The 12613-nt window shown below is 48.3% G+C and overlaps 1 protein-coding gene across 4 annotated transcripts in view; it reads left to right on the top strand.

Moving 5' to 3' along the window:
- EZH1 (enhancer of zeste 1 polycomb repressive complex 2 subunit) overlaps positions 1-12554 on the top strand; it is a 30318-nt gene extending 17764 nt beyond the window's left edge. For all 4 annotated transcript variants that reach the window (XM_042914424.1, XM_042914421.1, XM_042914422.1 and 1 more), the window contains exons 11-21: positions 2468-2648; positions 3167-3363; positions 4899-4990; positions 5883-5923; positions 6393-6518; positions 7568-7746; positions 8267-8362; positions 8787-8868; positions 9323-9403; positions 9817-9901; positions 10178-12554. In XM_042914424.1, coding sequence (XP_042770358.1) covers positions 2468-2648; positions 3167-3363; positions 4899-4990; positions 5883-5923; positions 6393-6518; positions 7568-7746; positions 8267-8362; positions 8787-8868; positions 9323-9403; positions 9817-9901; positions 10178-10238 — 1221 coding nt within the window. In that variant the 3' untranslated portion in view covers positions 10239-12554. The remainder of the gene's footprint in view (positions 1-2467; positions 2649-3166; positions 3364-4898; positions 4991-5882; positions 5924-6392; positions 6519-7567; positions 7747-8266; positions 8363-8786; positions 8869-9322; positions 9404-9816; positions 9902-10177) is intronic.
- The last annotated feature ends 59 nt before the right edge of the window (positions 12555-12613 follow it).

Raw genomic sequence — 12613 nt, 5'->3', positions numbered from 1 at the left:
TTTAGTGGGATAATAGAAGAAAAGATGGTAAAAAGTGCCACTGGGTATACATCTGGAAAATGAGCCATGTGATAATAGCAAAAGAGTACACAGACTTTCTCTACTTTTTCCCCTATATGGGTCGACTCCTTCCTGTGTGCCAAGTAGCATGCTGGCCCTTAACATTATATTATCTTACATTCTTGCTTATGACAACATCCTGAGGTGGAGAAACTATGGGTTATAGAAGCTACATATTTTGTCCAAGATTTGTTAATGTCAGTGGTTTGGCAGTAATGAAATTCAAGCTCTGGTCTAGCTCCAGAGTCCATACTTTTTAAGTTATTCCACACTTTAAAAAATTACACTGTGTTATATCAACACCAGCATTTATTTTTTTATTCTTATATATATTTTTTTAAAGAGCGTTTTTTTTTTTTCTTTAATGTTTACTTATTTTTGAGAGAGAGAGAGAGACAGAGTGTGAGTGGGGGCGGGGCAGAGAAGGAGACACAGAATCCAAAGCAGGCTCCAGGCTCTGAGCTGTCAGCACAGAGCCTGATGGGGTGCTCAAAACACAAACCGTGAGATCATGACCTGAGCCGAAGATGGAGGCTTAACCTACTGAGACACCCAGGCGCCCCTTATTTTTATTTACTTTTTACTGTTTATTTTTTCGAGAGAGAGAGACACACAGAGTGCAAGCAGGAGCAGGGCAGAGAGAGGGAAACACAGAATCCAAAGCAGGCTCCAGGCTGTCAGCACAGAGCCCGATGTGGGGCTCAAACCCACGAACCTTGAGATCATGACCTGAGCTGAAGACTGAGCCGCCCAGACGCCCCAACACCAGCATTTATATAAATAAAAAGACGTTGTCTTTCTCACAGCAATTACCCTGAGACCCTGTACATGTTTCAAAAGATGCTGTCAGTGCCCAAAATGTATGTCTATGTGTGTGTGTTTAACTTACAGAACTGTCTGTGCACAGTTTTTCTTTTATTGCTTTTTAGAAATCAGTGCATTTTTCAAATATAATGCTGGACTGTTTTTCCCTCAATCTCGATCATGGAAGGAAGGTGAAAGATATCTTCTTAGATTTAATGATAGTTTTTCCATATTTGCTTCGTCCCTCTATTTGTATATGCATATCTTTTGCTGAGCAATTTGAAAATAAGTTGCAGACATTGAGATACTTGTTTGCTAAGTATTTCAGCATGCACTTCCTAAAAATACAGACATTCTCTTATATAACCACATTATTACACCTAAAAAAAATTCAGAGAATTTAATAATATCATCTGTCCGTTCCATATTTAAATTTTTTCAGCTGTACCAAGAGTAGCTGGGTTTGGGTTTTTTTTTTTTTTTTAAACAAGGTCATCCAGTCATACATCATATTTGGTTATTATGTCTTTTCAGTCTCCTTTAATGTCAAGTAATCACCCCATTTTTTTTTTCCTTTTTGAAAAATCCAGGCTCATTGTCTAGTAGGATACTGTCCCAAATTCTGGATTTGTGGTTTTCTCCTGGTGTTACTGAACTTGTTTTTCTATCCTCTATTTCCCATGAACTAGAATTAGCTCTGGAGCCTTAGTTATATTTATGTTAAATCTTTTGATCACGAATACATTGTAAGTGATGCTGTGTACGTCACATTGTAGGATGAGCACATTCAGTTAATTTTAAAACTTCACATTCAGTTAATTTTAAAACTTCACTTTTGGAATTTCCTTTAGGGCCTACAGGATATTAGTCTGAATATCCTTAGTAATGGCAAATCTTTATCCTTTGCATGTAGATTTAGTTTTCAGAAACAGCTAGAAGTGTTTGGGAACCAAGTCTGGTGAGAAGGTAGATGATCAAGTTGTGTGATAGTTATTGGGTTTTTTTTTTGTTTTTTTTTTTTTTTAAATAAAGCATAGCTATAAAGTAATGAAGCAGTATTCTTCCAAGTCTAATAAACTGATTTGGGAGAAGTAAGTAGTGACATTGGACAAATTTAGGGACTACATATTTTATTATTGAAACAGAAGCAGTGCAAGTAGAATGAAAAAAACAGTGTGGCCAGGGGATGGGGAGCCCTCATTCTGTACCCATTCTGGAACAGTTAGCTACACATGCTCAAGCAGGTCCCTTCCTCTCTGAACCTCATTTCCTCTTCCACAGGAGAATGTGTTCTCAAATTCCAAATAGCTAACATGCAAATGAGTTTTAGACCCAACTCACTGGAAAGTTGAAGATGCGCAGATTACATCTGTTTTAATATTACTTTACAAGGCAGCTCTTCTGTGAAGAGGTATAAATTTGTAAGTTTTAGAATGCTGGTTAAGCAGCTTTTACATAGTCACACTTACATAGCACAGAGCAAAACATAGACAGTGTCATTGCATGTAAGCACAGGCGTTGAAGAAGGGGGTTTGTAATGATGGGATCAATATGGCGACCCTGGGCCTGTTCCTGTCTCCCACCTGTAATGTGTACATTGCAGGAAGGAGCGAAGGAGTACGCCATGCTCCACAACCCTCGCTCTAAGTGTTCCGGGCGTCGCCGGCGAAGGCACCACATGGTCAGTGCTTCCTGCTCCAACACTTCAGCCTCTGCTGTGGCTGAGACTAAAGAAGGGGACAGTGACAGGGATACAGGCAATGACTGGGCCTCCAGTTCTTCAGGTACACTGAACAGAAAGCGATCCTTTCTTCCTATGCAAGGCCTCTGGGAAACGCAGGATCACTGCCTAACACTTAACGTTACTACTTTTTTAACATGGTTAGTTCTTCCTTTTTTTTTTTTTTTTTTAAAGTTTATTTATTTATTTTGAGAGAGAGGTGGGGAGGGGCAGAGAGAGAGAGAGAGAAAGAGAGAATCCCAAGCAGGCTCCATGCTCTCAGTGCAGAGCCTGATGCAGGGCTTGAACTCTTGCACCATGAGATAATGACCTGAACCGAAATTAAGGGTCGGGCGCTTAACCAGTTGAGCCACCCAGGCACCCCTAAAGATGGTTAGTCCTTTCTATGGCTTCGCCTGTTGGCAGTAGAGACAGGGAATATTTTGATTCCTAACTATTCTGCCATTTAAAGCAGAATGATGTACTTCGGAGTGTACATCCGAAGTGTACATCCGGAGTGTACATGACTGATGACAACTGCATTCTCTCTCCTCCTGTTCCTCGCATCTCCTCCTCTCTTAGAGGCCAACTCTCGCTGCCAGACCCCCACAAAGCAGAAGGCTAGTCCGGCCCCCCCTCAGCTCTGTGTAGTGGAAGCACCCTCGGAGCCTGTGGAATGGACTGGGGCTGAGGAATCTCTCTTTCGAGTGTTTCATGGCACCTACTTCAACAACTTCTGTTCCATAGCCAGACTTCTGGGGACTAAGACATGCAAGCAGGTACTCTCGGAGAGGAGCTGGGACGGGCAGGGCCCTCCTTTCATCCACTGCTCTGTCAGCCCTTTTGCCATCTTGTGTGGCCTGTCTCAAAAGGAGCTGTCTTAGGCTCAGTCCCTCATGAGCAGGTGCTTCTGAGCCACGAGGCGGGTTCCCCAAACATGGGACTGTTTCTGCAGACTGTTTCTGCAGATGCCAGGCCTAGCCGTGCTTAGGGAATCTGGTCTCCTCCTTGCTGAATTCTCATTTCTGTCTCTAGCCACTATCTGACTCTTCTGGGTGTTTCTGCCCTCTCTTAGCTTTTTGTTGTTGTTGTTGTTGTTTGTTTTTGGTTCCTGCCTTTCTTTCTAAATGCGTACCCCTTTCCTAAAGGGACCCCCAGGTCTTTCTGGGGATCTTCTCATCCCCAGAAGCAGGCCTGCTCCTGCTTCTGTGGCTGCCGCGGTCACCCGTTCTGTCAGTCTCCTCGGTTGCTTTCTTCCCCAGATGTTCTATCGCTAGCTTTTCTAATTGCCACCCCCAGTAGCTGGGCCTGGACCTCACCCTTCTCACTCATGCCGTTACTAGAATCACAATTTGATAGCAGCCACTGATGCTTGGAGGCCGTGGGACCTGATGTCCCAATCAGTCTCCGCCTGACTGCAGTGACAAGACAGACTAAAGAACAGGGTTCAAGGAGCAGTTGGGTGTTAGGGCCGATCCAATAAGAAAGGAATGCTCGAGCCGAGCCATGCTGCTTAGCACCCTGACTTCAGGAGGAGTCTCTGTGGCCTCTTCTTCATGATGCCTCTACTTAGAACATGCACTAGAACCATGAATGGAAGTGCCCTTTCATTTGGAGCTCATTGCCTATTTCCTTGAGGCAAAGGTTCTTAACCTGAAAATCTACAGAATTGTGGGCAAAACAATTTTGCCTGTATTTTCCTGAGAAGAAGATTCGTAGTTTTCATGGAATCTCAAGAGGGCCTATAGCCAAAAAGGAGAGAAAAAAAAAAAAAAAAAAAAAAGCCAAAAACAAACGCTATGAGGGAAGAAGCATGTTGGAAGGGAACCAGTCTTCCAGAAATGCTGGCCTATGAAAATAGACAAGGGTCTGGCCTCTTCATACCAACAGAGGGAGCTAGTGCTTAGCCAAGGGGTACCACTCCTGTCCTGTCTTATACTCGGTTATACAAGGGACCCAAAGTTGCCCTTCCTCAGAAGAGACAGATAATGTTGGTAAGAATCATTCCATTCAGGGCTTGGTAGGTAAAGGTGTAGATAAAAGCTACTGACCAGGAGAGCTGTAACTGTGCTCACTATTTCTCTTTTCTAGAGTCAGGATAAATAGTTAAGAATTGATGTCAGGATGCCAGGGCCAGTGATCTGATATCTCAGTCCCACTCTGTGCCCCTCCCCCCGCCCCCCCATTGAAGAGATGCTCAGTCAGCCGCCCTCGAGCTCTCCAGAATGCTCCCAAGCCCAGCGCCTGGCTGGCTCACTTATCTGACCACCTGGCTCAAGAAGGAGTGACAAGTCCTGTTGGATTTCTCTTCCAGGTCTTTCAGTTTGCAGTCAAAGAATCACTTATCCTGAAGCTGCCAACAGATGAGCTCATGAACCCGTCGCAGAAGAAGAAAAGAAAGCACAGGCAAGGGTTGGACAAAGGACTTTCTGTTCCCTGTGCTCTGACCTCCCCTTGGACTTCCCAACTGCCTCCCTCTTGAGTTTAGCATTGCACAACTGAGGGCCAGCCTTCTCAGTGCTCCCTGTGGGTCTGTGACTTGGACCAGCCCTTCCTTCTTCCATCCCTAGATGCTGTGGACTGGGAGATAACCATCTGCCGTCCCTTTAAGCTCCTGGCCAGTAGGGTGAGAGCTGGCCTCATGGCTCCACCCTGAGGCCATTTCTCCTCATTGGGTGGTTAGTGACCACTGTTCTCACTTCTCAACTCTGACCAGAGTTTTTCCTTTTGGCTCTTGTATTGTTTTTTCTAAGTTGCACAATAACACCGTCTTTTAGCTAGCCTTTGCTAAGGGTTGGAAGGTTTTTTTTTTAATTCAACATTCTGCCTGCCTCGGTTCCCTAATGACTATCACCTACTCAAGGAAGGAACTGACACCAATTCTAGATATAGAAGGAAGTCCCTGTGGCTTCTGCCTCTCGGTTTGTTCAGTCAGCAGATTCCTGAAAAGTTCCCACCTCCCCATCCTGCAATTCTTCCACATCTCCACCTCCCCAAACAGAAGGAGGGAGGGAGGGGGGAGAGGGAGAAACAATAGCGTCATAATAGACACAGAGGGTTGGGTTTTGTGTTTGTTTTTTATACATCTTTGTTTGTTTTATATTTAAATCTTGAAGCATAGACCAGCTGGACTCCAGATGAACTCCGGCTTCCATCTAGCAGGATAGGGGCCTCTGGTGGAAGGATTCGGGGAGGATACTCCCTGGTGATCAGACCACAGTCCCTCAAAGCAGGCCATGTTGTTATTTACCCAAATGTGCAGAGCCATGACCCAGGCCCATCCGCCTCTCTTTTCCAGGTTGTGGGCTGCACACTGCAGGAAAATTCAGCTGAAGAAAGGTAAGTTGCACCAGGGTGCTCTTCGGCAGTTCAGCGTGAGGTCTCACCCCTGTGGTCACCCGCCCGCCCCACCTACAGCCGCTCTTGTTGACCCTGTACTGCTTCCGCAGATGGCAGATTTCTCTGCAGCAGCTGAGAACAGCTCAGCTTCTCACTGCAGCTGAGCGCACCTCTTAGGAGGTAGAGCTAGGAGCCTTGTGGTCTCTGACTTTCATAGCGCGCCATCTGCCAGGTTCCAGACTTCGTTTAGTGTTTGGAATGGGCTGCCCTATAGTCCCAGACCATTTCCACACTCTCCGCACAAGGCAAATCACCCCGTTGTAGCTGACAAACAACCATCATCTCTGATGGCTTCTCACTTCAGGTGCTAAACGTGTGTCTAAGATCATGACTGGGACAGCCTCCTCCAGTCGAGACGATCAGGGAGCCCGGGCACAGCAGTGTCCTGGTCTACTCTTTTCTCTCCTAGATAACTCTTCCACTCAAGTGTATAACTACCAGCCCTGCGACCATCCAGACCGCCCCTGTGACAGCACCTGCCCCTGCATCATGACGCAGAATTTCTGTGAGAAGTTCTGCCAGTGCAACCCGGACTGTAAGTTTCCACTGTTTTCCCCTGTGGTCCTCCCGAAACAGCCAGCCACCGTGCACCCCAGGTTTCCCTCCCCGCCCATGCCCCTTGTTGCCCCTGGGCCTTCTGATGTCCTCTTTGCCGTGTTCTAAGCATTCTGCAGAGGAAACAAGATCCTTAAGATCTGGAAAAGTCATTGTTTTAAAAACCCATAGGTGTTTGATTCTAAAAGCAACAACTATACAGAAATCAGAAACATTCCCATCTTTACCTTCCAGAGAAGAATTAAGAAACGTGGGAATTTTTTCCCTTAAGGTGCTGTCACAGACCTCCTTTTTTAAGGTGTTGTTTTACAACATGTACAGGTTACAACACTGCGTATGCCCATTTTAGTTAGTATCCGGAGTTTTACTATCAGGTCAGTCTGGATGTCAGCAGAAGTAAGATAAAGGCTAAACATGCTTCTCTTTGACTTCTTATCACACTGTGCCCTTCCCCACTCAAAGCTGAGAAGTTCAATAGCAGCCTCCAGAGCCTGCAGAACTAGGTGCCGAGGCAGTTGTGCTGGAAATACCTCCTAACCCATAGCAGATATCAATCTTAGCCACAGAAGAGAGGTGCTTGTGCTGGGGAGGGCAGTGGGTGGAGGAGGGTGGCATAGAACGGATGCATTCTGTTCTCAAAATGATTCTTGTTTTGATGGTGATGATTTACCAGTGAAAAGCACTGATTTCATTTTCTCTGGGCCCCTAACCACCTCCCTTCCAAATTACACCAACAAGAGGAAGGAAGAGCACTGTTGAGGAATCTCTAGGAAACACATCTCCATAGTCAAACTTGCTTTTTTTGACTCCCAGGCATGAATGTTGGGAGGCACTCCATTTTCTCAGGAAAGAAAACAAACAAACAAAAAATTGACCATACGAAGCAAGGGAGCTTCTCTCCTACTTGCCAGATCTCCTTGAACACATCACATGTACTTCTTTGCTGACCCCTGAGTCAGACCTGAGCGCCAGCTTAGTCTGCTACTTTTCCTAACCCACCCCTCCCCCCGCCCCTCTCCTCCTCCCCAGGTCAGAATCGTTTCCCTGGCTGTCGCTGTAAGACCCAGTGTAATACCAAGCAGTGTCCCTGCTACCTGGCAGTGCGAGAGTGCGACCCCGACCTGTGCCTCACCTGCGGGGCCTCGGAGCACTGGGACTGCAAGGTGGTTTCCTGCAAAAACTGCAGCATCCAGCGAGGCCTCAAGAAGGTGAGGGCTTTTCTTAGGACTGCGAGCCAGATGGTGGAGGGGAAGAGACTGAGTATTCCCAAGCAGCCTCTTTCCATTGGTCCCTTAGGGGGTTTCTACATGAAAGGGCTTGGTAAATCCTAAAGGACACACACGTACTGAGATAAAGAAAGTTTGCTCTCCCGGTGAGGAGTTAGGAAAGTGACCCCTGACCTGGCCAGACTAAGAGGAGCAGAGAGGATGGACGCATCATTGATGTTGTCTGTTTGTACTTGACCCGTAGCAGTGACTCCCTAGCGACTCAGGTCTAGGAGGTCCCCAGGCCTAGAAGAGGAGGTGTCATGTTTCCTTTGCCCACCTCCCTTTGCTGTTTTGCCTCTCCCCAGAACAGAATGGCTTAGACCTTTTTCTGTTTTCAGATCCTCTTAACAGTTGCTAGTTCTTTCCACCCTGCCCACCCCCTGCACACGTGCACATCCAGTACACACACCACCCACTCACACATGCCCTGTAGTCTGAGGTTTGACTCCCTCTTCCCCAGCACCTGCTGCTGGCCCCCTCAGATGTGGCCGGATGGGGCACCTTCATTAAGGAGTCTGTGCAAAAGAACGAATTCATTTCTGAATACTGTGGTGAGGTGAGTGCTATCGGTTTGGACCACATTCCTTTCTGGGGAGATACTGATGAGAAACCCTGATTTTCTGTGGGCCAGACTTCTGTGACTTACTCTCTAAATAACTCAGCTGAGTTCCCGTGTGGCTTCTTGGGGGATCCCACAGAAGTGTTTGCAATCCTGAGATAAACCACTCTTCTTAAAGTCTTTGCCAATTCAGGCCACACAAAGGGGTGGGCGGGGAATGCTCTTCAGTCTTAATACTGGTCAGCCTGGAGGGGCTTAGATAGAATACAGTAACTTGAGCTCTGTCTCCTGTGACTCTCATCCTGATACTCAGCAAGCATGTGTGTGTGACAGTGCCCCCTCCCAGTCCTTTCTGAGGGCAGGGTACCATGCCCTGAGCAGACAGCCTTATCCCCCGATTGTTCCTGATCTGTCTTTGCAGCTTATCTCTCAAGACGAGGCTGATCGACGGGGGAAGGTCTATGACAAATACATGTCCAGCTTCCTCTTCAACCTCAACAATGGTAAGGAGTCTCTTTCTCTTGCCCCATGGTGGTCTCAGGCACATCTCTCTACCGGATTGCCCTTGCTGTAGTCCACCTTCAGATCAGCTGTGATTTCTCCAGCAGATGTGCAGAGGAAGGTGGGGACGTTGAACCTCAAGACACCACGAGCCATAGTTCACTTGCTTTGGGAGAACCTGCGTTTCTGGGTTGTGTTTATAATCGGAGCACTGAGCACTTACACCTGAGAAATCTCCTTACCCAGTAGATGGGAAGAGGGGATCTGTAATTCCAGCAAAATGGGGGGACCCAAAGGGAACGTGCCCACATGAGGCTGCATTCTTATGCTGCATGCTGCTGGACTTCAAAGTCCCCCACTGGATTATTTCTGTTACTATTTAATTGATTTTAAGACCAGGTTCGAGAAGCTGTGGATTTGCCTGATGAACCCATGATCTTTCTTTACGTTATATAGATTTTGTAGTAGATGCTACCCGGAAAGGAAACAAAATTCGATTTGCAAACCATTCAGTGAACCCCAACTGTTATGCCAAAGGTGAGTTCCCAGTGACCTGGGAGGTAGGGTGGATGATGGATGCTTTATTTACTATTGTTTCTATCCATTATGTGTCTTTTTTCATTGCCGAGTTATTTTTTGTCCAAAGACAGCCATGCTTAATGTCTGGTATCGTTCTGTGTCTCCGTCTCTATTTTGTTAATTGGCTCTCTCACTGAATACATGATAAACATTTTCCCACAAACAAGAATCTTTTAAAGATAAGTCTTTGCCCACATCACCAGCCCGAATAACAGATCTAAAAGCAGAGAGGCAACTGTCTTTACTGACTGCTTTTAAACGCCACTTTATTTATATTTTCGCTGGGAACTGGGAGAAAATCAGCCCAGAACCTGCCGATTATTGGCTTGGAGCTGACTAGGAACCTAGCCTTGGCTTTGTCCTGTTTGCAGTGGTCATGGTGAACGGGGATCATCGCATTGGAATCTTTGCTAAAAGGGCAATTCAAGCTGGTGAAGAGCTCTTCTTTGATTACAGGTGAGGCAGCCAGAAATGATCCTTGGGAGGTAGCTCCAAGGGCAGAAGGGTGGCTGTTAGAATTGATTTGGGGGCATAAAGTGGGCGATACAGAGGAAGGAGAGGGTCTTGTGGCGGTCAAGTCTGTCCCTCTGTTCTGCTCCCGGGGGCCTTGCCCCAGAAGCGGGAGCACTGTAAACTGCTCTGAGAGATGGGGAAGCAAAATAGAGGGGATTCTGTCTGTTCAGTCACAGAAGCCTTGACAGTAATCTCATTCCTCCTCCTGTCCCGGGACAGGTACAGCCAAGCTGATGCCCTCAAGTACGTGGGGATCGAGCGGGAGACTGATGTCCTTTAGCCCTCCTGGGCCCCACGCGAGCGCTTATGGTAGCAGCATTGTCTTTGCTCTCATGCACACAGCACCGCTGCTCGACTTTCCTGCACTACGTGTCTCCCACACCGAGAAACCCCCCACCCACTCCCTGCGCAGCGAGGCCTCCGCTGTGTCCAGTGGGGACAGACTGTCTCAGTGAGAGAGGAGACAGAGGCAGCTAGGGCTGGGCTCCCCAGGAGAGAGCTGTGGAAGCGGGAGACCGCGTCTCAGGCCTTGGAGGAAGAGAGCACAGGCTGGGGGTGGGTGGCTCAGCGTGGTTTCTTGTCTGCTCCGTAGGTCTTGGGCCTCAGCAGTCCACCTGGGCAGTTCCTAACAAGCATTGGCCTGTAATTCTAACTTTCCAAGTCAAGGGTCCTTGTCTAATTGGGTCGCCAGCCTATGTCTCTGTGGTAGGTCGTAGGACCAGAGAGGATGGGCTAAGTGAAGTTTGGTACCTGGAGCTCACGAGTGGCCTGGGTTAAAGGCAAGCCTGGCGGGGGGCACAGACTGAATTCAGAGGGGAGACGGGTCACCTTGCTACCTCTTCCCTCCTGGCGGGGTTCACATTGAAGGAGTGTGGGTTCTGACTATAGAAATTCAATGCTGGCAGAAGGAAAGCTAAGTGCCGTTCTTCCACGGACAGAGAGCGAGAGCCATCCTGATGACAGCAGTTCAGCTGCTAAGCTTGGGGCCCAACAGGCTTTCAGAAACCTTCTCTGTACTCTGGAGATGGATGGATAAGTTTTCAGATTCCTGAAAGCAGGTGCCAGCGCCCTGTCAGCTCCTTCCAAAGCTCGGGCTTGGCGACCGCAGGCAGGCATCGTGCTGCTATTGAAGACGCACAGGAGGTATGCCAGGCCAGGCCGGGCGTGCGCGCTCTGGTCCCGGGTATGGAGGCCGTCTTCAGGCCTTGCATTCCCTTTAGAGGCCAAGCCCGTGGGGCCTCTGTTGCTTATCTCTTCCGGGTAGATGGGCGAAAGCCTGGACTAGAGAGGGGGAAGGTTGTCAAGGTGATTTACTTTCCTGTCTGTAGCACCTGCTGTTGGAGAGGGTGAGTTGACAGCATGTGTTTGGAGATGGGTGAGGGGCTCCCAAGTTGCACGTGTTCAGGATGGCACCACGCTTGCAAGTGCACACTGGCAGAGGGTAGTTGAAGTGTTGAGAAGAAGCAGGCCAGCCTCCTGTGCCACTGCATGGTGCCGTTCTCTCTGGGATTCTTGAAGAGCAAAGCACTTTATTTCTTTGAGAAGGTCTGTAGCTGAGGTGGAGTTTGAACTAAAGTCTCTGGGATCCCTGCCCAAATCCCATTCCTAAGGGAAAGGGAAGGAGAGGGGGTTGGAAGATTCCCCTCCAGTTCTGTCTCAGCTCCTGGTGGAGGCAGGAGGAGCTTCCTTGACACACAGGAAGTGAATGAGGATGGGGCCAGCTCTAGGAGCCAGCCCTGTGTCTGTGGCCGGCGTGCTGAGCTGACAGGGAATAAGGAGCATTGTGCTGGGTAAAAAGGACGTGGCAGTGACAGGCTGGCCTAGGGAATATCAGCATAGGGAGCAGGCTTCTCTTTTCTCTAGGGAATCCAAGCCTTTCTTCCTCAGTCTGTACTGACCACTCCCTTCCTCCATCCCTACTGGCTGTCCCACGAAGCAAGGAGTGGGGTTCCCTCTGGCCAAACTGTCGCCTGGGGATTTGGGTGGGACGTGCACACACACACACTCACATCTCCACGCGCCACACTTGTGAGCACTCATGCACTCAGCACTGAGCACACACCCAGCCAGCTCCTGACGGAAGCCTCTTCCCACCTGACCGGCCAGCCCCGCCACCATTCCGAAATCTGCATCTGCTGTGGTTTGTATCCGTTGTGTACCGGGGATGCCCTCTAGCCCGATTGGGCTCTGAAGTACTCGTAAATTATAGGGGAAAACCAGAGACAAATGAAGAAGCAGGAGTTAGGTCTGTCTGAAGGTGGGGCTGGCTGTGAGGAAATCATGGGGAAAAAATTACATCCAGCCACTGAGAGGCTAGATTGACCCCACTCTTCCCTCAGCATGCGGAACCCTGTCCTTCCCAGTTTCAGACCACTGATACTCCTGTTCTGCCAGCATTCCTATTTTCCCTGCTGTCCCCCACGTATAATGACGGGTCTCAACCCCTCCCCCCAGACATGGTTGATGGATGGAGCAAGGTGGTGGGGACTTGGGGTGGGGGAGGCTGGTATATGTGCGGCTTTATCGCCAGTGAATTTCACGCACTTTAAAGTCCTGTGGCTTGTGACCTCTTATCTGAATAAAGTGATAGAGTCCATTTTGGCAAGTTTTGCCTTGTGTACTTTGGGGCTGGAAGGATCCAGGGATGGCAGCACA

The sequence above is a fragment of the Panthera leo genome, chromosome E1, assembly GCF_018350215.1.
Source record: "Panthera leo isolate Ple1 chromosome E1, P.leo_Ple1_pat1.1, whole genome shotgun sequence".
Lineage (NCBI taxonomy): Eukaryota > Metazoa > Chordata > Mammalia > Carnivora > Felidae > Panthera > Panthera leo.
Note: the sequence above shows the minus strand (reverse complement) of the source record. Positions and strands in the feature narration are given on the sequence as shown.